General features: G+C 45.9%; 1 protein-coding gene across 2 annotated transcripts in view; it reads right to left on the minus strand.

The window, feature by feature from the left end:
- Positions 1–19,736, minus strand: part of LOC121553410 (tau-tubulin kinase 1-like) — a 43,195-nt gene extending 23,459 nt beyond the window's left edge. Inside the window, exons 1-13 of one of the 2 annotated variants that reach the window (XM_041866491.2) lie at positions 19,550–19,736; positions 17,389–17,547; positions 16,231–16,378; positions 14,947–15,020; positions 14,447–14,590; positions 12,991–13,095; positions 11,004–11,069; positions 10,736–10,828; positions 10,280–10,405; positions 9,851–10,008; positions 9,073–9,277; positions 7,947–8,131; positions 5,703–6,252 (exon numbers count right to left, since the gene is read on the minus strand). In XM_041866491.2, the coding sequence (XP_041722425.2) occupies positions 5,703–6,252; positions 7,947–8,131; positions 9,073–9,277; positions 9,851–10,008; positions 10,280–10,405; positions 10,736–10,828; positions 11,004–11,069; positions 12,991–13,095; positions 14,447–14,590; positions 14,947–15,020; positions 16,231–16,378; positions 17,389–17,496 (1,962 nt within the window). In that variant the 5' untranslated portion in view covers positions 17,497–17,547; positions 19,550–19,736. Of the gene's footprint in view, positions 1–5,702; positions 6,253–7,946; positions 8,132–9,072; positions 9,278–9,850; positions 10,009–10,279; positions 10,406–10,735; positions 10,829–11,003; positions 11,070–12,990; positions 13,096–14,446; positions 14,591–14,946; positions 15,021–16,230; positions 16,379–17,388; positions 17,548–18,705; positions 19,078–19,549 lie in introns of those variants that run through there. The other variant, XM_041866492.2, reaches the window with a different exon arrangement.
- Positions 19,737–19,963: the final 227 nt, after the last annotated feature.

The raw sequence follows: 19,963 nt of genomic DNA on the forward strand, positions 1-19,963 counted from the left end.
TCTGTGTGTCCGGGTCTCTGTGTGTCCGGGTCTCTGTGTGTCTGGGTCTCTGTGTGTCTGGGTCTCTGTGTGTCTGGGTCTCTGTGTGTCTGGGTCTTTGTGTGTCTAGGTCTCTGAGTGTCTGGGTCTCTAGGTGCAGAGTCTCTGTGTGGCTGGGTCTCTGTGTGTCTGGGTCTCTGTGTGTCTGGGTCTCTGTGTGTCTGGGTCTCTGTGTGTCCGGGTCTCTGTGTGTCTGGGTCTCTGTGTGTCTGTGTCTCTGTGTGTCTGGGTCTCTGTGTGTCTGGGTCTCTGTGTGTCTGGGTCTCTGTGTGTCCGGGTCTCTGTATGTTTTGGTCTCTGTGTGTCCGGGCTTCTGTTTGTCCGGGTTTCTGTGTGTCCGGGCCTCTGTGTATCCGGATTTCTGTGGGTCCGGGCCTCTGTGTGTCTGTGTGTCTGGGTCTCTGGGTCTCTGTGTGCCTGGGTCTCTGGGTGTCTGGGTTTCTGGGTCTCTGTGTGTCTGGGTCTCTGTGTGTCTGGGTCTCTGTGTGTCCGGGTCTCTGTGTGTCCGGGTCTCTGTGTGTCCGGGTCTCTGTGTGTCCGGGTCTCTGTGTGTCTGGGTCTCTGTGTGTCTGGGTCTCTGTGTGTCTGGGTCTCTGTGTGTCTGGGTCTTTGTGTGTCTAGGTCTCTGAGTGTCTGGGTCTCTAGGTGCAGAGTCTCTGTGTGGCTGGGTCTCTGTGTGTCTGGGTCTCTGTGTGTCTGGGTCTCTGTGTGTCCGGGTCTCTGTGTGTCTGGGTCTCTGTGTGCCTTGGTCTCTGTGTGCCTGGGTCTCTGTGTGCCTGGGTCTCTGTGTGTCTGGGTCTCTGTGTGTCTGTCTGTCTGTCTGGGTCTCTGCGTGTTTGGGTCTCTGGTTCTCTGGGTGTCTGGGTCTCTGTGTGCCTGGGTCTCTGGGTGTCTGGGTCTCTGTGTGTCTGGGTCTCTGTGTGTCTGGGTCTCTGTGTGTCTGGGTCTCTGTGTCTGGGTTTCCGTGTGTCTGGGTCACTGGGTCTCTGTGTGTCTGGGTCTTTGGGTCTCTGTGTGTCTGGGTCACTGGGTCTCTGTGTGTCTGGGTCTCTGTGTGTCTGGGTCTTTGGGTCTCTGTGTGTCTGGGTATCTGTGTGTCTGGGTTTCTGGGTATCTGTGTGTCTGGGTCTCTGTGTGTCTGGGTCTCTGTGTGTCTTGGTCTCTGTGTGTCCGGGTCTCTGTGTGTCCGGGTCTCTGTGTGTCTGGGTCTCTGTGTGTCTGGGTCTCTGTGTGTCTGGGTCTCTGTGTGTCTGGTTCTTTGTGTGTCTAGGTCTCTGTGTGTCTGTGTGTCTGGGTCTCTGGGTGTCTGGGTCTCTGTGTCTGTGTGTCCGGGTCTCTGTGTGTCTGGGTCTATGTGTGTCTGGGTCTCTGTGTGTCTGGGTCTCTGTGTGTCTGGGTCTCTGTGTGTTTTGGTCTCTGTGTGTCCGGGCCTCTGTGTGTCCGTGTTTCTGTGGGTCCGGGCCTCTGTGTGTCCAGATTTCTGTGGGTCCGGGCCTCTGTGTGTCTGGGTCTCTGGGTGTCTGGGTCTCTGTGTGTCTGGGTCTCTGTGTGTCTGGGTCTCTGTGTGTCTGGGTCTCTGTGTGTCTGGGTCTCTGTGTGTCTGGGTCTCTGTGTGTCTGGGTCTCTGTGTGTATGGGTCTTTGTGTGTCTAGGTCTCTGTGTGTCTGGATTGTTGTGTGGCTTGGTCTATTTGTGTCTGGGTCTCTGTGTGTCTGGGTCTCTGTGTGTCTGGGTCTCTGTGTGTCCGGGTCTCTGTATGTTTGGGTCTCTGTGTGTCCGGTCCTCTGTGTGTCCGGATTTCTGTGGGTCCGGGCCTCTGTGTGTCTGGGTCTCTGTGTGTATGTGTGTCTGGGTGTCTGTGTGTCTGGGTCTCTGTGTGTCAGGGTTTCTGGGTCTCTGTGTGTCTGGGTCTCTGTGAGTCTGGGTCTCTGTGTGTCTGAGTCTCTGTGTGTCTGGGTCTCTGTGTGTCTGGGTCACTGGGTCTCTGTGTGTTTGGGTCTTTGGGTATCTGTGTGTCTGGGTCACTGGGTCTCTGTGTGTCTGGGTCTCTGTGTGTCTGGGTCATTGGGTCTCTGTGTGTCTGGGTCTCTGTGTGTCTGGGTTTCTGTGTGTCTGGGTTTCTGGGTCTCTGTGTGTCTGGGTCTCTGTGTGTCTGGGTCTCTGTGTGTCCGGGTCTCTGTGTGTCCGGGTCTCTGTGTGTCCGGGTCTCTGTGTGTCCGGGTCTCTGTGTGTCTGGGTCTCTGTGTGTCTGGGTCTCTGTGTGTCTGGGTCTTTGTGTGTCTAGGTCTCTGTGTGTCTGGGTCTCTAGGTGCAGAGTCTCTGTGTGGCTGGGTCTCTGTGTGTCTGGGTCTCTGTGTGTCTGGGTCTCTGTGTGTCTGTGTCTCTAGGTGCAGGGTCTCTGTGTGTCTGGGTCTCTGTGTGCCTTGGTCTCTGTGTGCCTGGGTCTCTAGGTGCAGAGTCTCTGTGTGGCTGGGTCTCTGTGTGTCTGGGTCTCTGTGTGTCTGGGTCTCTGTGTGTCCGGGTCTCTGTGTGTCTGTGTCTCTAGGTGCAGGGTCTCTGTGTGTCTGGGTCTCTGTGTGCCTTGGTCTCTGTGTGCCTGGGTCTCTGTGTGTCTGGGTCTCTGTGTGTCTGGGTCTCTGTGTGTCTGTCTGTCTGGGTCTCTGCGTGTTTGGGTCTCTGGTTCTCTGGGTGTCTGGGTCTCTGGGTCTCTGGGTCTCTGTGTGCCTGGGTCTCTGGGTGTCTGGGTCTCTGGGTGTCTGGGTCTCTGAGTGTAGGGTCTCTGTGTGTCTGGGTCTCTGTGTGTCTGGGTCTCTGTGTGTCTGGGTCTCTGTGTGTCTGGGTCTCTGTGTGTCTGGGTCTCTGTGTGTCTGGGTCTCTGGATCTCTGTGTGTCTGGGTCTCTGTGTGTCTGGGTCTCTGTGTGTTTTGGTCTCTGTGTGTCCGGGCCTCTGTGTGTCCGTGTTTCTGTGGGTCCGGGCCTCTGTGTGTCCAGATTTCTGTGGGTCCGGGCCTCTGTGTGTCTGGGTCTCTGGGTGTCTGAGTCTCTGTGTTTCTGGGTCTCTGTGTGTCTGGGTCTCTGTGTGTCTGGGTCTCTGTGTGTCTGGGTCTCTGTGTGTCTGGGTCTCTGTGTGTCTGAGTCTCTGTGTGTATGGGTCTTTGTGTGTCTAGGTCTCTGGGTCTCTGTGTGTCTGGATTGTTGTGTGTCTTGGTCTATTTGTGTCTGGGTCTCTGTGTGTCTGGGCCTCTGTGTGTCTGGGTCTCTGTGTGTCCGGGTCTCTGTATGTTTGGGTCTCTGTGTGTCCGGTCCTCTGTGTGTCCGGATTTCTGTGGGTCCGGGCCTCTGTGTGTCTGGGTCTCTGTGTGTATGTGTGTCTGGGTGTCTGTGTGTCTGGGTCTCTGTGTGTCTGGGTCTCTGTGTGTCTGGGTCTCTGGGTCTCTGTGTGTCTGGGTCTCTGGGTCTCTTTTTCGTGAACCACAACAACAATATCCATCCTCCTCCTCCTCCTCCTCCTCCTCCTCACAGAAACAAACACAGTCCTGGCTTTATCTAGGGGGACTGGAAGGTTTAAAAAAAGGGAATATTACAAAAAAGGGAAGAAGATTCGTTTTTTAATTGTGAAGTAAACTGTGTGCCCCCCGGCCCAGCCTGTACCCTGTGCTCTGGGTGTGCCTGTGGGTCTCTGTGTGTCTGGGTCTCTGTGTGTCTGGGTCTTTGGGTCTCTGTGTGTCTGGGTCTCTGTGTGTCTGCGTCTCTGTGTGCCTGGGTCTCTGTGTGTCTGGGTCTCTGTGTGTCTGGGTGTCTGGGTCTCTGGGTGTCTGGGTCTCTGGGTGTCTGGGTCTCTGTGTGTAAGGGTCTCTGTGTGTAAGGGTCTCTGTGTGTAAGGGTCTCTGTGTGTAAGTGTATCTAGGTGCAGGGTCTCTGTGTGGCTGGGTCTCTGGGTGTCCAGGTCTCTGTGTGTCTGGGTCTCTGTGTGTCTGCGTCTATGGGTCTCTGGGTGTCTGGGTCTCTGGGTGTCTGGGTCTCTGGGTCTCTGTGTGTCTGGGTCTCTCTGTGTCTGGGTCTCTCTGTGTCTGTGGCATGTTGCAGTGAGACCGTACACATGCACAGACAGCAGAAATATAAGGGGAGGGATCTCTTTTTTTGGAGGGAGAAACGAGACCTAAGCACAACCGTTTGGGTTGGTTTTATTTCGGATGGATAAAAATGGATGTTGTTCGAGTGTTTCAGTGTTTGCCGACTGTCACTGGATATGGATATGCAATGTTATTTCAGCAAGATATTTTAATCAGGTTTCGGAGGCTGAGATTGACTTGGCGCAGAGAGAGAGGAGAAACATATCACTACTTGTGTTGTGGAACAGTTTACCATCATGACCCATAACACATCTACAGTACATGCTCCTTTGATTGACACATGTCAATCAGATACATATTTGCTATCAGAACATGCATTGACACAACAGCATCATCCTGCATCATCAGCACAAAATGGTTGAAATGGCTGCTATCTTGAACAGGTCTCTCTTGCAGAATAGATCTTTGTATCAGTGAGACAATAATAATGGTTAAATAAAATAGAAAATAAAGGGAACACTTTATATGTAGATGCTCTACAGACTATCAGTAACATTTCAACTAACTAACTATCTACTAACCCTAACCCTAGCTCTAAACCTGACCTTAACCCTTACCCTAACCCTAGCCCTAACCTTAACCCTTACCCTTATTCTAAACCTAACCCTAACCTTAGCAAGCAGTTGCTTATCAACAGATAGTTTGTTGATAGAATGACCATCTGTAGAGCATTTACAGATGGAAAATCCCATTTTCACTCCAACCATTTTAGTGACGTACATCTACGTAACTACCCAAATGAATGTTATTAAAACTATGGCTGTAATTCAGTCATTGCAGATAACAGTTCCTCCACACTGTTGTGCTTCATTAAGTGTGTTTGCACAGCTGTGTATCCCGGATGGAGGTAGTACATTTTTTATAGGCTATAGGAATCTGCAGTGCTGTTGCATACACTGGATGACTTATTAAATACAACACTACAGGTATAAATACAGTACAAACATTATTCATTGACTTTGTGACAGCTTTGTCAGCGGATAGATGAAGTGGAAATACAGTAAGCTATGCACTGCACTGAAAATGATCAAATTAACAGTGGGTATACATACACTTATATGGACCTTCAAAAAGTATCTACCAAAGCCTGAGAAGATTAAGAATAATTATAAACTGGGTGGTTTGAGCCCTGAATGCTGATTGTCTGACAGCCATGGTATATCAGACTGTATACCACGGGTATGACAAAACATTTATTTTTACTGCTCTAATTACGTTGGTAACCAGTTTATAATAGCTATAAGGCACCTCGGGTGTTTGTGGTATATGGCCAATATACCACACCCCCTCAGGCCTTATTGCTTAAGTATACCATTCTTTCAAATTGTGTCCAGTTACATTGTCGACACAGGAAATAACAGTGTAACCTAGACATAGACCCGCAGAACGACAAACACAGATGCAGACCAAGACAGTCCGTTTAAATTTAATTTGAATTTCAATTCAGTTCAAAAGGACCCCAAACCAGACAAACACACTCACACACTAACACACACACCATTTCTCTACCGCACAATGCCTTGCTCTTACCTGTCCGTGAGCTCCACAGTGCTCCGACTGTGGCCGTGGTCTGTGTCCGCGGCTATGAGGCAGAGTGTGATAACCTGGGTACCCAGGACTGGCCCCATTAGACCCCTCCCCTTCCGGCAGCGCCCCAATGCCTCCTGCTCGCATCTTAGGCCTCACCACCACCTCTCCACCTCCAACTCCCCGTAACCTCCGCCGCTCCTCCATTTCGTCCAGGGGCCTCAGCTCCTCAGGCTCCTCGTCGGTGGTGGGCCCCGAGGTGGTGGGCTCAGCCCCCGGGGCCAGGAGACCCAGGAAGTCCTGGAGTTCAGTCTCCTTGTCGATGATCACCCACTCCTTGCTGTCAAAGTCTTCCTCCTCGGCGAGTGGTACAGACCGGATGAATGCGTTACTGTGGGCCTCGGGGTCGGCCACGGAGGCTACGGAGACCTCCTGGCCTGGTCTCCCACCGCCACCCTGCCGGTCCCCACCTCCTCCCTCCAGGGAGTGCATCTGGGCCGGCTGGGAGGACTGCACGTGGCGGGACGGGGATCCCAGGATGTCCATACGAGACCTGGTACGGAGACACAAAATAATTGTAAAAAACCTTGGTAAATGGTAACGGTGTGTATGTGTGTTGTGTTTTAATGTGTTTTCAGTGTATGTGTGTGTTTGCGTGTGTGTACCAACGGGCTCTGAAAATTAAATACAAAATTGTTTATTTTGGGGGGGTTGGGGGCCCGCTGAAGGTCACCCCCCCACTCCCCAGATAGGATATGAACACGTCATAAGCCATGGCAAAAATACTTAGAACTACAAGAAATTTGCTGTAAAACTGCAAAATGTTCTCTCAGCCTCATGGCAAAATGTGTATAATAGCAGGAAATTAGCTTTAAAAACGCAAAATGCTCTCAGCCTCATTGCAAAATGTGCAGAAACATATGAGATTAGCTACAAAACTGCACATTTTCCTCTCTGCCACATTTCCCTCCCTTGCTCAGACCTTGCAGGGGGGCCCCGTGAAACTGCGGTACGCCACTGGTCTCAGGGTAGTAAGTTAGTGGTCTGTTGACATCCCTTAAGTGGTGTGAGGGCTGTGCTCTGGCAGAGTCGGTGGGGTTAACTCCTTCCTGGTTGGCCCTGTCCAGGGGTGACGTTGGACGGGGCCACAGAATCTCCCGACCCTGTCTCCCGACCCACGTGTCTCAGTCCCCAGTAGTTATGCTGCAATAGCTTGTATGTGCCGGGGGGCTAGGGTCAGTCTGTCTTATCTGGTGTACCGTGATCTTAGGCATGCTCCCACTCCCTCTCTCTTCTTTCATTTTTTTTTTATTGACGCCATTCTGGGTCCGGATCCATACTGCAGTCGACCTGTTGAGTCTGGCTGCTCTAAAGCCATCATGGTTACTATCTGACCCTGCTGGTCATCTATGAACGTTTGAACATCTTGAAAAAACGATCTGGCCCTAATGGCCATGTACTCTTAAATCTCTACCCAGTACAGACAGAAGAGGACTGGCCAGCCTTCGGAGCCTGGTTCCTCTCTAGGTTTCTTCCCAGGTTCCTGCCTTCTAGGGAGTTTTTCCTAGCCACTGTGTTTCTGCCTCTCCAATGTTTGCTCTTTGGGGGTTTAGGCTGGTACTGATGCAAAAAGGGCTTTATAAAATCAATTGATGTGTGGTGTGTACATAAAGTATACATATGCATAACAGTGTATAATAACTTGTCTGCACTATACACTGTGTGTACAAAACATTAGGAACACCTTCCTAATATTGAGCTGCACCCCTTTTTGCCCTCAGAACAGCCTCATTGGGGCATATACTCTACAAGATGTTGAAAGCATTCCATAGGGATGCTGGCCCATATTGACTCCATTGCTTCTTAAAGTTGTGTCAAGTTGGCTGGATGTCCTTTGGGTGGTGGACCATTCTTGATACACACAGGAAACTGTTGAGCATGAAAAACCCAGCAGCATTGCAATTCTTGACTCAAACCGGTGCACCAGGCACCTACTACCATACCCTGTTCAAAGGCACTTAAATATTTTGTCTTGCCCATTCACCCTCTGAATGGCACACATACACAATCCATGTCTCAATTGTCTCAAGGCTTAAAAATCCTTCTTTAAACTGTCTCCTCCCCTTCATCTACACCGATTGTAGTGGATTTAACAAGTGACATCAATAAGGGATCATAGCTTTCACCTGGATTCACCTGGTCAGTCTGTCATGGAAAAGTTGTACACTCAGTGTATAGAGCCCTCACCCTCGTTTGTCGTAGACGTCTGGTCTCCCGTCTGCGGCGGACAGACGGTCTGACTCTGGGCTGTTGATCCTCCGGTACCGCAGAGCGCAGACCTGAGCACCAGTCATTTCTGGGGGAGCTCCACCCACGGGGGCATCAGTACACGCCCCTCTAGCAGGCTCATCTTCCTCCGCAGCCAACTGCCCCTGGGGGAAAGAGGGTTTCTAAGGTTACCACTGTTAGATACCACTGTCAAGAGTTAGACCTATTGTGTACTGCAGGTATATAGCAGCTTGAATTGTATTGTAAAGGTGTTATTATTTACTTTACCATGTTGTAAATTCATGGTAAACACAGTACCTGAAATATTGATCTTGCTCTATCTACAACCAGGTATGTCTATTTCATAGAAATGAGAATGAGACCCCATTCAAGTCAATGATGGCATAATGTGGGACTGGCGACCATTGCGAGAGTACCCAAATGAGCAAAGCAGGAAGTAAAAGCAGGAAGTGTACCCATCAATATGGGTCTTGGCTAGAAGGGATCCTGCTTTTGTCAAATTAACGTCTTCAAGTTGATTATTTTTGCATTTTTGCTAACTCTAACCCTTTTCCTAACAACCAAATTCTCCTCACCTGCTACGTTAATTCTCGTAACCTGCTGAATAAGTTATCCTAACCTGCTACGAAACGTCAAATCTGACGTTAATTTGACAAAAGCTGGATCCCTTCTAGCCATAACCATCAATATGTGCTTTGATTTGTTTATTAAACTCAACTGACATTACAAAAAATACATTCCATTGCATGAGCCACATAAGTTAACATCATTTGAATGAACATTTTATATTACCATGGAAATGATTGCATCACAATACCACGCAGCCATTGCAAGTGTACCCATTAGTTTACCAGTCAAATTGTCAGGGTTAGAGCTTGCAGGCCCATTCTATTCATTCCATTTCTATGGTCTATATCCTCTGAACATAATAGATGGTCGTTGAAAACCAACAAGAAAGTAAACTAGCCCTTCTAATGTACTTCTACCGTTTTAATATATTTAAAGAATGTAAGGCAATGTTTCATAGTGCTGCCAGTACCACAGTGAGATACAATGAGGACATATTAGATGGTCCCTCCTGTACCTTGCTGATGCTGATCCTGAGTTGGTTGCGGTTTAAGTCAGTGTCGTTCCATGCCTCGCCTTCCATCTGGGGAGGTGTCCCCTCGCAAGGCCTGCTGGGTACTGCAGGTGGCGCGTTCTCCTGGTCACTCAGGTGCTCGTCTTTTAGAACGTCATCTGTGTTCTCCCTCGGCAGATCCCCAGGAACCAGAGTCACGTTCACCACCCTGGGAAAGCACAGAACATGGACTGATATTGACTTTTTTTATTCATTCATTCATTGCCTGTATTTAACCAGTTAAGTTATTGAGAACATTCTCAATTATTACATTATTGAGAACACATTATCTTTTATAATACGACCAGACGATTAATTCAATTAGTGTTGTTGCCGAAAATATCCTATATCAAATGCAAACAGTGTGTTACAAATCCTTACAGTTGCATTCTAAATCTGACTGAATTGTCACAACCCAGCATTAGACTGTTTGTGCCTGATTTTTTAAGTAAATTAGGCTACAGGTAAATGGGAATTGTGTAATCTCTTGGCTGGCTGGATGTTTTAATATTTCATATTGACGTGTCCAAAATGTTTTGAAGTGTGATTTCTTGAAGTGGAGTGTGATACTTTCTGCTTTCTGCTAGTTAATCTTGTTGATAAGTAGTGGATAGACTGTTCATCTTCATGTGGATGTGTTTGTAATGTTTTGAAGTGTGATTCCCTTTTAATTTCAAACAACAGTGCATTACAAATCCTCACAGTTGCATAAAGCTAAATAGCTCATTTTTGATTCCCTTACCCGATCATGGCGGGAGTCTGTCGTGTGTTCTGTTGAGGGGGCGTTGATGTACTGGTGGACAGAGGCACTCCATCCGTCCCTCCCTTCTCCCAATCAAAAGGCTCATTCTCTGTGATGATGTGTTCCTTCATACTGTTCTCAAAGACCGACATCAGCAACTGCATAGAGGATCACAGAGAAAAGGTTTTCGGAAAATGCAATGCTATACAATAACAAGCTTTACTTTAATTACTCAAATGTATTTACTTCTGAAGGTTTTTGAATAGTTTCATTACTGAAAGTTGAGAGAGAGGGTGTGGTATGTAGTTAGTCTCACATTGCCACACTTCCAAGTCTTGTTCACTCTGCTATTGAAATGACCGGCAGAAAAACAAGGTCCAGTGGGGATAAACAATGTGAATACATGTACAGGGAGTGAACAGTAGGTACCTGGTAATCTGGCTTGGTGAAGTAGTCAAGGCCTAAAACATGATCCAGGAAGATATAAAACTCAGAAGGCATGTGTTTGAGCAGCATTCTGTGGTCGTAGCGCTCTTTAATCTGACCCACTTGCTCCTGGTAACAAACAAGAGATACAGTAGAAAGCATTAGATACCAGTTGAGCCCAGCAGACACCAGTAACCATTCTCTACTGCAGGATTTCTTAATCCTGGTCCTGGGGACCCCAAGGGGTGCACATTTTATTTTTGCCCTAGCACTACACATCTGATTCCACTAATGAAAGGTTTGATGATGAGTTGATTAGTAGAATCATGTGTGTAGTGCTAGGACAAACATAACAATGTGCACCCCTTTGGATCCCCTGGACCAGGATGAAGAAATATTGGAAATAACTGAAATTGGGAATTGTAATATTTATAATAGCAACAGTAGACAGTAGCTCACCTTATCTTTAATTTTTCTCCATGGTAACTGACCGACTGCAAACTCTACCAACATGTAAAATAGCGACCATAGATCGTCATGGCGACCCATTTCCTGAGAAGGTAAATGTTTTATTAATCAGATAATTATTTTCATGATTTATTGGAATTTCTCAAGTACATACACAACAGCTATTTTAGATTTCCTGACAAACTGATGTAACACAAAACCCTCGGGTTGGAATTCATTTGAAGTGCATTTAATTTTTTCACCCCAAAAATACACTTACTTTGTTTTTATGAGCATTTACTGATGCATAACGAACAGTTCCCCGAAATCCCGCCACAGTTCTGGGCTGGAAAATCAAATGTGGTAAGTTCTCTTTTCAGCACGAAACCTGAAACATAATTTCCCACCGACAACTAGAAAGAAAACGATTGATGGAAATAAAGTGCTTAAATTAAACCTAAAACGAGACGAGGAAGGATATGGAAAATATCTCAGGCAGTGAGAGATAATAAAAACTTAAATGGGATCAAGCACCTTACTGATGAGACGGATCACAAGCATGCGCTTCGAACAGAAAAGGCCAAAAAGGAACAGCAAAACTGCAAAAAATAAAACCACACAGGTGAATAAAGAACAGCATAACATCTGTAAAAACCTTAAAGGAAAAATCCACTCAAAACTATCTTTTGGTATTTTTTTCATTAGTCCACTGTTGATACAGTCCCAAAATGTTTTGCATGTGTTTTTGGGACTGCATCAACAGTGGCCTAATGAAAAAAATACCAAAAGATAGTTTCCTTTAACATCAACGTACATTACGTGAACATAATTTCTAAATAAATGATGCATTCATTAACTTTAACAAACTATTAACTAATGCATTTACAAAGCTTATGGCATAACTTAAATATACCATAATCAGATGACATCATCTTCCTGGACATCTTCCTAAGGTTTCTAGTTTGTAATGGTCATTGGCAACTCTGATACAATAACTGGAAACTGGGCATGTGCACCACCATTTTGGATGACAGTTTTGACCTTGATAATAACACCCATTCCATTCTGAAGGAAGTCCCAGGAATAGTGCCTCAGAAACTGCATGTTAGAATTTACAACTGTGTGTGTGTGTGTGTGTGTGGGGGGTGTGTGTGTGTGTGTGTGTGTGTGTGTGTGTGTGTGTGTGTGTGTGTGTGTGTGTGTGTGTGTGTGTGAGTGTGTGTGTGACCACTGTTAGACCACTGCGCCACTCGGTACTCCCAAGTGGCGCAGTCGTCTAAGGCACTGCATCGCAGTGCTAGCTGTGCCACTAGAGATCCTGCTTCCAATCCAGGCTCTGTCGTAGCTGGCCTCGACCGGGAGACCAATGGGGCGGCGCACAATTGGCCCAGTGTCGTCCAGGGTAGGGGAGGGAATGGCCGGCAGGGATGTAGCTCAGTTGGTAGAGCATGGCGTTTGCAACGCCAGGGTTGTGGGTTCGATTCCCATGGGGGACCAGTATGAAAAATATAAGAGTGTCTGCTAAATGACTAAAATGTAAAATGTATGTGTGTGTGTGTGCGCATGTGCGTGCGTGTGTGTGTGGTCCCGTCATTGTTCTATATCTGTAGTACAGGCCTGCATATCTAATCAATGACTGGCGGCTGAGTCAGCAAGAACAAAAGCAGAAAGAATATCCTCTGTTGCCCAGGCTAGCCAACTGTATATTAGCTTGTATCAGGCTAGCCAACTGTATATTAGCCTGTATCAGGCTAGCCAACTGTATATTAGCCTGCATCTATGTACTATGTGGTCCTCTGTAGCTCAGCTGGTAGAGCACGGCGCTTGTAACACCAAGGTAGTGGGTTCGATCCCCGGGACCACCCATACACACAAAAAAAAATGTATGCACGCATGACTGTAAGTCGCTTTGGATAAAAGCGTCTGCTAAATGGCATAATATTATTATATTATTAATATATCTAGCTAGCCAACTGTATATTAGCTTGTATCAGGCTAGCCAACTGTATATTAGCCTGTATCAGGCTAGCCAACTGTATATTAGCCTGCATCTAGCTAGCCAACTGTGTATTAGTCTGTATCAGGCTAGCCAACTGTATATTAGCTTGTATCAGGCTAGCCAACTGTATATTAGCCTGCATCTAGCTAGCCAACTGTATATTAGCCTATATCATATTATATATATTGTTGTTAAAATTATTCAATAGGTTTGAATATTAACATACCATAATCCATGAAATGAACAAAATCCTTCCACGGCTACTTACCGGTCGAACCTCTCCGGTAGTGTTGGTGTACTGGCGAGATAGGCCAAAGTCTAACATAAAGCACTTTCTATAGGTGGAGGGGAGTCGACCCATGGCAAAGTTTGACTGGGGAAAAAACAGAGAAACCGATTGAGTTGAGGACATCACAGGAATATAAACAGGTGAAGCCCAAAGCAGTGTTTCTCCCTATTATTGTTTAGACGTGAGCCTAGCTTTTGCCCAGCACCTAAACAAATTAGACTTCTATTGATTTTAATTGACAATATTGGTGCCAATAAGGCCTAGATGTTACTTTGAGGCTCACTGACCCAAAGTGCTATCCACACAGACAGAGGTCAACATGGTCTCTCTTAGGGCTGCTTAATTAATCTAATTCAGATCAAAATTGAAATATTGATGTACAATATCCATATCGCAAGAGATCCATATAGCATGCAATATTTTAAAATGCTACTCAGCCGTGTATGACGTCCGTTTTTATAATTTTACTTTGTTTTTTTCTCCTCTTGCGGCTGCTTCCCACACACACTCGGGCTCACGAGTGGCGCAGCAGTCTAAGGCACTGCATCTCAGTGCTTGAGGCATCACTACAGACCCCCTGGTTCGATTCCAGGCTGTATAACAACCGGCCGTGATTGGGAGTCCTATAGGGCGGTGCACAATTGGCCCAGCGTCGTCCGGGTTTGGCCGGTGTAGGCCGTCATTGTAAATAAGAATTTGTTCTTAACTGACTTGCCTAGTTAAATAAAGGTTAAATAAAATAAAATAAAACACACCAAGCCCCGCGCCCTATCGCAGTTCCTCCTCCCCGCTGTTAGATTCACTATAGGTTTGCATGATGTTCTGTTAGGTCAAATGCAGTCAACAGATTGTTCCAAACAAAAATGATGCTGCTTTCCACTTTGCTTCTTAATATAAATCATTATATTTCTATGATTCCAACAGTTCACCAAAGTGTTTTGATCTACTGTATATTGCGATACAAATTGCAATCACAAAATGTGGTTAAAAAATACAATCGCAATTAGATATTTTGCCCATATCGTGCAGCCCTAGTGTCTCTTTCTAATCTCTCTATTTCCTCTCTCTCGTTTTCTCCCTCTCTCTCACACTCCCATCTGTCTCGCTCTGTCTCACCCCCACTCGCTCGCTCACTCTCTCTCGTTCTCTCTGTCTCACCCCCACTCAGTCTCTCTCACTCTCTCTCGTTCTCTCTGTCTCACCCCCACTCAGTCTCGCTCACTCTCTCTCGTTCTCTCTGTCTCACCCCCACTCAGTCTCTCTCACTCTCTCTCGTTCTCTCTGTCTCACCCCCACTTGCTCACTCACTCTCTCTCGTTCTCTCTGTCTCACCCCCACACTTTCTATCTCTTACAATGCATTATACTGTAACCACACATCATAATGCCTTGTACCTACAGGCTTTTAGTTAATAGTTACTGAGTGCGCCACCTACAGGCTTGATGTCTCTGTGCAGGAAGCCCACAGAGTGGATGGCCTCTATGGACTCCAGAATCTGTTTGCCCAGGCGTAAAGTGGTGCTCATGGTGAAGGTGCCGCGAGGCTGACTCCTCCTCAGGTCCGCTAGGTTTCTCCCTTGCTGGGGGGGAGAGAAGGGGGAGGGAAAGAAGGGGGGAGAGGGCGGGGAGGAGAGGGAGAGAGATGGGGAGAAGGTGGGGGGAGAGAGAGGGAAATGGGAAAAGGGGGAGGAGAAAGAGGGGAGGGGGGAGAGAGAGAGGGAGGGGTAGTGGGAGAGTGGGAGGGAGGTTAGGGGAGGGAGAGATGAGGGAGAGGGGAGACGGAGAGAGGGAGAGGGGAGAGAGAGGCAGAGAGGAGGAAGAGAGAGGGAGAGAGAGATCATTCATTTTCATTCATTTTTTTCTACTTATTTGTAGCCTTGGCTGTGATTCTCTCTACCTGAGGCAATTCTATCAGACTGTTTTGTTAAATGGTTACCTGAAGTTGCATGACCACATAGTTAAACTTCTCGTTCCTTCCACATCCGATGAATTTACATACATGATTTTTTCCTGTGAAAGAATGGAGAGTATAAATGTTATAATACAGTCAATATAAAATGTGCTATCTATAAATCTACTTGTACAATCACAGTTAAATAACTGATTCAGTTGGATGTTAGACCAACCCTTATAATATTCCTATAACATTTTGCATCATTGTTAGAGGAATTGGGATCAGTATACCTTCCTAGGACCTGATATATTCAGAATGTGGTATCTTCCTATATGAATTAGGCATTTATCAGATAATTAAAGTCAGGTATTCCCTAGATTTAGTCATACAATAAAATTAGGGCATGCTAACTTCAGGCAAGTCATTTCCAATGACCTTAGTCTTTCAGGTTGAGTTGCATTCAAATAACAGTAGTACAAGAACATTCAGGACTTTTCCCCAAGCCATTTGAAGAAGGGTGCTCACTAACAGAAGCACAGCCAGGCAGACAAACACACAGTTTCATGCTCATTAGCAATCATCCCTGCCAACAGTCACAGTTCGGAATCTGTTCTTGGGACTATAGACCGGAACAAGCCAAGCTGACAGGCACAGAAATACCCCAAAATAAATGCTGCCTAAGAGATTAAAATCTCGACATATTACAACACAATTTGCTCATGCTCAGTTGGATTGTGGCAAGCTGTTTTTTCCGGGATTCCAACGATGTGAAACACTCAATGCCAAAATATAATTTTGCACAAAGCAGTATAAACCCCAGCGCAACAGACATGTCAACCGATTGACTACACAACTCATCCAACCCCCGAGCAAAACAAACAATCACCACACCTTCAACCTTGTCCAGACAGATGCCAATCACACTAATCAAATGGCTAGACAGACGGACGTTTACCTCACATCACTGTAGACCATAGATAGACAACTTAATTAACCTTGCCATGCTTATTCATGTACAAGGTGATGTTGTCATTGATTGATCGTGTCCTTAGTGATCCCTATCCTGGTTGATGCCTGCCCTTACCTTGCACTTTCTATCTATTTCATAACAGGAGAGTGGAATTCCATCACAGAGGCCTATATACAGTATAGTGCAGGAGTTGGGAAAGACTGGCAAAGGCGGTCACAGGGACCCACAACCTTTGGGGTTTTAATACGTACTTTGTATGGGTGGCGTTACAGGTGCTTAACCACACAGACACACAGCTATGTGTGTGTGTGTGTGTGTGCGTGCGTGCGTTCCTGCTCAACCACAAAGGCCCTTACCTTGCAGTTTCTTGAGGACGGCCACCTCCATCTTGAGAACCTGTTTAGGCTGCTGGGCTGACTCTACCTTCAGAGCCACATTCTCCCTTGTCAACAGGTCCAACGCTTCATAGATCTCCCCAAAACCTCCCCCACCGATCTTCTTCAGCTGAAAATGGTGGGAGAGAAGAATAAACTAGAAAACGGAGGAACGTGGTAGATCCTGCTAATTATGGTTTGCTGCCTGTTCTTTAAAGTGAACATTTCAAAAATGCTAGTTCTCAACTAGCCTGGTCCCAAAATGGTTTGTGCTGTCTTGCTAACTCATATAATCACTGTCATGCCTAGCACTAGGCAGGTTTCCATTGACCCAGGTTAATTCGACAAAAAAATAAGTATTGCAACGTGTAATGGAAAGGCAGGCAAATATAGGAGAAATGTTCTAAAGATTGATAAAAAATTTATCCATTCGACAGGGATGGATTTTTTATTTTTGTCTAACTTTCTTTATTGCGACAAATGATGGTGGAAACTGTGTTTTTTGAATAAATTATGATTGCCGAATAATTTTGAAGGTACACAGGCTACGTAATGTCATCATGTAACTATAAAGCTCCACTCCACATTTAATTCTAAATATCTACTGCTTGCAAAATCAATTTTGTCAACTATAAAAATAACGTTTCTTTGCAGGACAAGATTGTCCTGACTTTCAAGAATGCCTGAATTGCTTCACCTTGCTTTTCTGGTTGGCTGACAAGTTTCACTATCCAATTATTTCAGATCTACAGGAGTGCAAGTTTCACCATGGCACGGAGAATTATTAGAATATGGCAAATATGAGTCAATTATTGCAATCTGGCCATGCCGGCTTCGCGGGGTACCTGAGACGTGAAACAGATAGGTGGGAGGGCATACAGGCTGTTGACAATTTTTTTCTTATTTATTTATTTTTGGTGTGATGTCATAGTTAATGGAAACATAGCTACTGACCATAGGATTTGGCAAGACAGCACCAACAGATCTGTGACCAGGCTAGTTCTCATCAGGGTAAGGGACATTCTAAAATCAGGGATTCTCAACTAATTTAATTTCAATCAATTACTCAATTATTCAACCAATCACTCCGCTGAGACTCAATTACATGGTCAAAATGGCACTGAAGATAAATAAACTTACCACTTTCCATCGGTCCTTTACCATGCAGTTGGGAGACAGGATGTCCACCTGCTCCCCCGCTCCGTTCATGTTTTCGTCTGGCTGGGCGGCTGTCCCTACACACTGCATTGGTCGGCCAGACAGAGGCACAGCAGCTCCCAACTTGATTCAGCCATTTACCTGGGAAGAAAAACACACTAATTTAGGCTAGAAACCCCTTGTAAACTGAAGACATCTCACTCACTATCACCTCTGAACCCCAAATGTGTCTATGGGCTAATAAGTAAACAATTCAGCTCCACGGACAGCAACGCGGCCTCCGTTCAAAACAAATGTGTTGGTCGCAGATTCAGCACCAGGGACAGCAACAGTTAGCGCTAAAACGTGTGATAGATTGCGTGCAAATTCGCTGCAAACGGAATCCATTGGCACAGGTGCGACTGAAGCTCTCTTTTCAGCACATTGGACAGCACCACTCATTACAGCACCGTGCTGGCCAAGAACAGTGCCGCAGCCCCCCTAACTTAACACACCTGCTGGCATTCCCTAGGCTTGCGCTGCCTGCCAGACACCACACCTATTAGAATGGCTGGGGTCAAGGCATTCTCAAATCAAATGCAGAAGCATGAGAGAACATCCTGAGCTTCACACCAGCGTGGAAGCTTCCCACTGCCCTAGACAATGTGCGGAAGATACACTCAATGCAACAATACATGCAAGTCTGAAGAACATGCAGGCAGATTCTGCAAATCTTCCCAAAGATGTCAGAGGAATGAAGTGTAAAGTAATAAAGTAATACACACGTTAAATAACTCCATCATGTAATTAACTCCAGGTTCAACAATGCCAATTTACACTTAGTTGATTACAGTAAAGTACATCAAAAATAATTAAGTATACCTGGCAGACATTTTTTTCGAAAAATAGATCTCCCTTTTCTTCTCCCAGGTTTTAGTAACCTGCATTAGGGACTTTGGATTGAACAACTCCAATACCACACACCCAGCGTTGGCAAAACCCTTTTAGTAGGCATATATTTGAGTCATGTCTTTATATTCTTCAAAATCTATAACTAACCAAAATCTTTAAAAAACAAGAGAGAGCAGTCAATTGTAACAATTGTGGGAATAGTGAGTTCGATTCCACGGGGGACCAGTACGAAAATGTATGCATTCACTCACTACTGTAGGTCGATCTAGATAAGAGCGTCTGCTAAACGACTAAAATGTAAAACAACCCCCCAAAAAATGTAATTAGGAAAAGGGTGTAGCCTACCATTTCAGTAGGCCACTGCACTTATCTGAGGTTAGGCCTATGCGTTGCCATTTGCGCTCTCACCTTACTGCTACAACAGGGCGGGACTCGTTCTGTTTCCAATATGTTTTCCTTAGATATAATTCCAAAAGGCACATCCTCTCCATCGCAACTAACAGAAGTCCCCGGGCACATAAGCTCTACTTCTCCTCCTACTGTTACATTTTCTCCGCACTGCAGTTTCAGTGTTCCCTTAACGACTAGGCAACCATCCGAGCGTCAGGCGGCGCGCACAGCTCAACCAGAGTAGGCTTGACGTTTTCCAAGAATCAACATTCACCATTGCACTGCGCCCCAGGCTCAATTGGCAGGTTGTGTACCTTTACTCTGCCCTAAAAAAAATATTTCGAGAATCACCTATTGGAGCAATATCAGACAATCAACCGCGATACAACATTCCACTGTATGGGAAAGGCGCGAGTCGCACTACGGGAAATGTCGTTTACAGTCGGGAAAGCCCAAGCAAAGGGACCCGACTAGATGCTTGTAAAAGACTACATCTCCCGTTGTGAGTGACTCAAATCCCTGGCGCAAGTCTGCATTATGATGAATTTTTCTAAATTATTAATGACTATTGTTATATAGATGTAAAATAAGCGAATTGTCATGTTTAAGCTCTTGACATAAATCATCTTGCAACGTTGCCAATAATTGTGTTGTAGATTGTCACGGAACTATTCCAGATTGCTTTCTTCTCCAGAAACAGCAAAGGGGCGTTTGCTGTCCCAAATTAACATAGCAAAGCGAGCGACAATGTCTCAGCATTATTAAAGCCAATTTGCCATTTGTGCCAATGCCTTTGAATGTGCTTTATGTCCGCAAGATCATCTACGTCAATTCAACAAAGAGCAAAACATTGCATCCAGACCTTATCTTCTGACGTCGGTGTAAGGCCTCCGTGCGCGAGGCATTTGAGAGGTGCATAATTTCTTGAGCGAGGTCGTGGTAAAGACATAGGCTATGTGTCGGTTGTCGTTGAACCAGTCTCCATTCTCCCCGTTATCCGCTTCGTTCTACTCCTCTGAATCAGGGTTTCCACTAGTTACCACAGCCAAAAAGTCTGGCTAAAGGCCGATCGTAAAAATGCATTGCTTTTTTTTGTTGTTGTTGCTTTTTGGTCTTAATTTAAGGTTAGGCATAAGGTTAAAGTGTGGTTAAGGTTAGGGTTAAGGTTAAGGTTAGGATTTAGGTTAAAAATCAGATTTTAAGAATATAAATTGTAGAAATAGGCGGGGTTTATGACTTTATGGCTGTGGTAACTACTGGCGACCCTGAATCAGCA

This window comes from Coregonus clupeaformis, chromosome 37 (assembly GCF_020615455.1).
Source record: "Coregonus clupeaformis isolate EN_2021a chromosome 37, ASM2061545v1, whole genome shotgun sequence".
In the NCBI taxonomy this organism is placed as follows: Eukaryota; Metazoa; Chordata; class Actinopteri; order Salmoniformes; family Salmonidae; genus Coregonus; species Coregonus clupeaformis.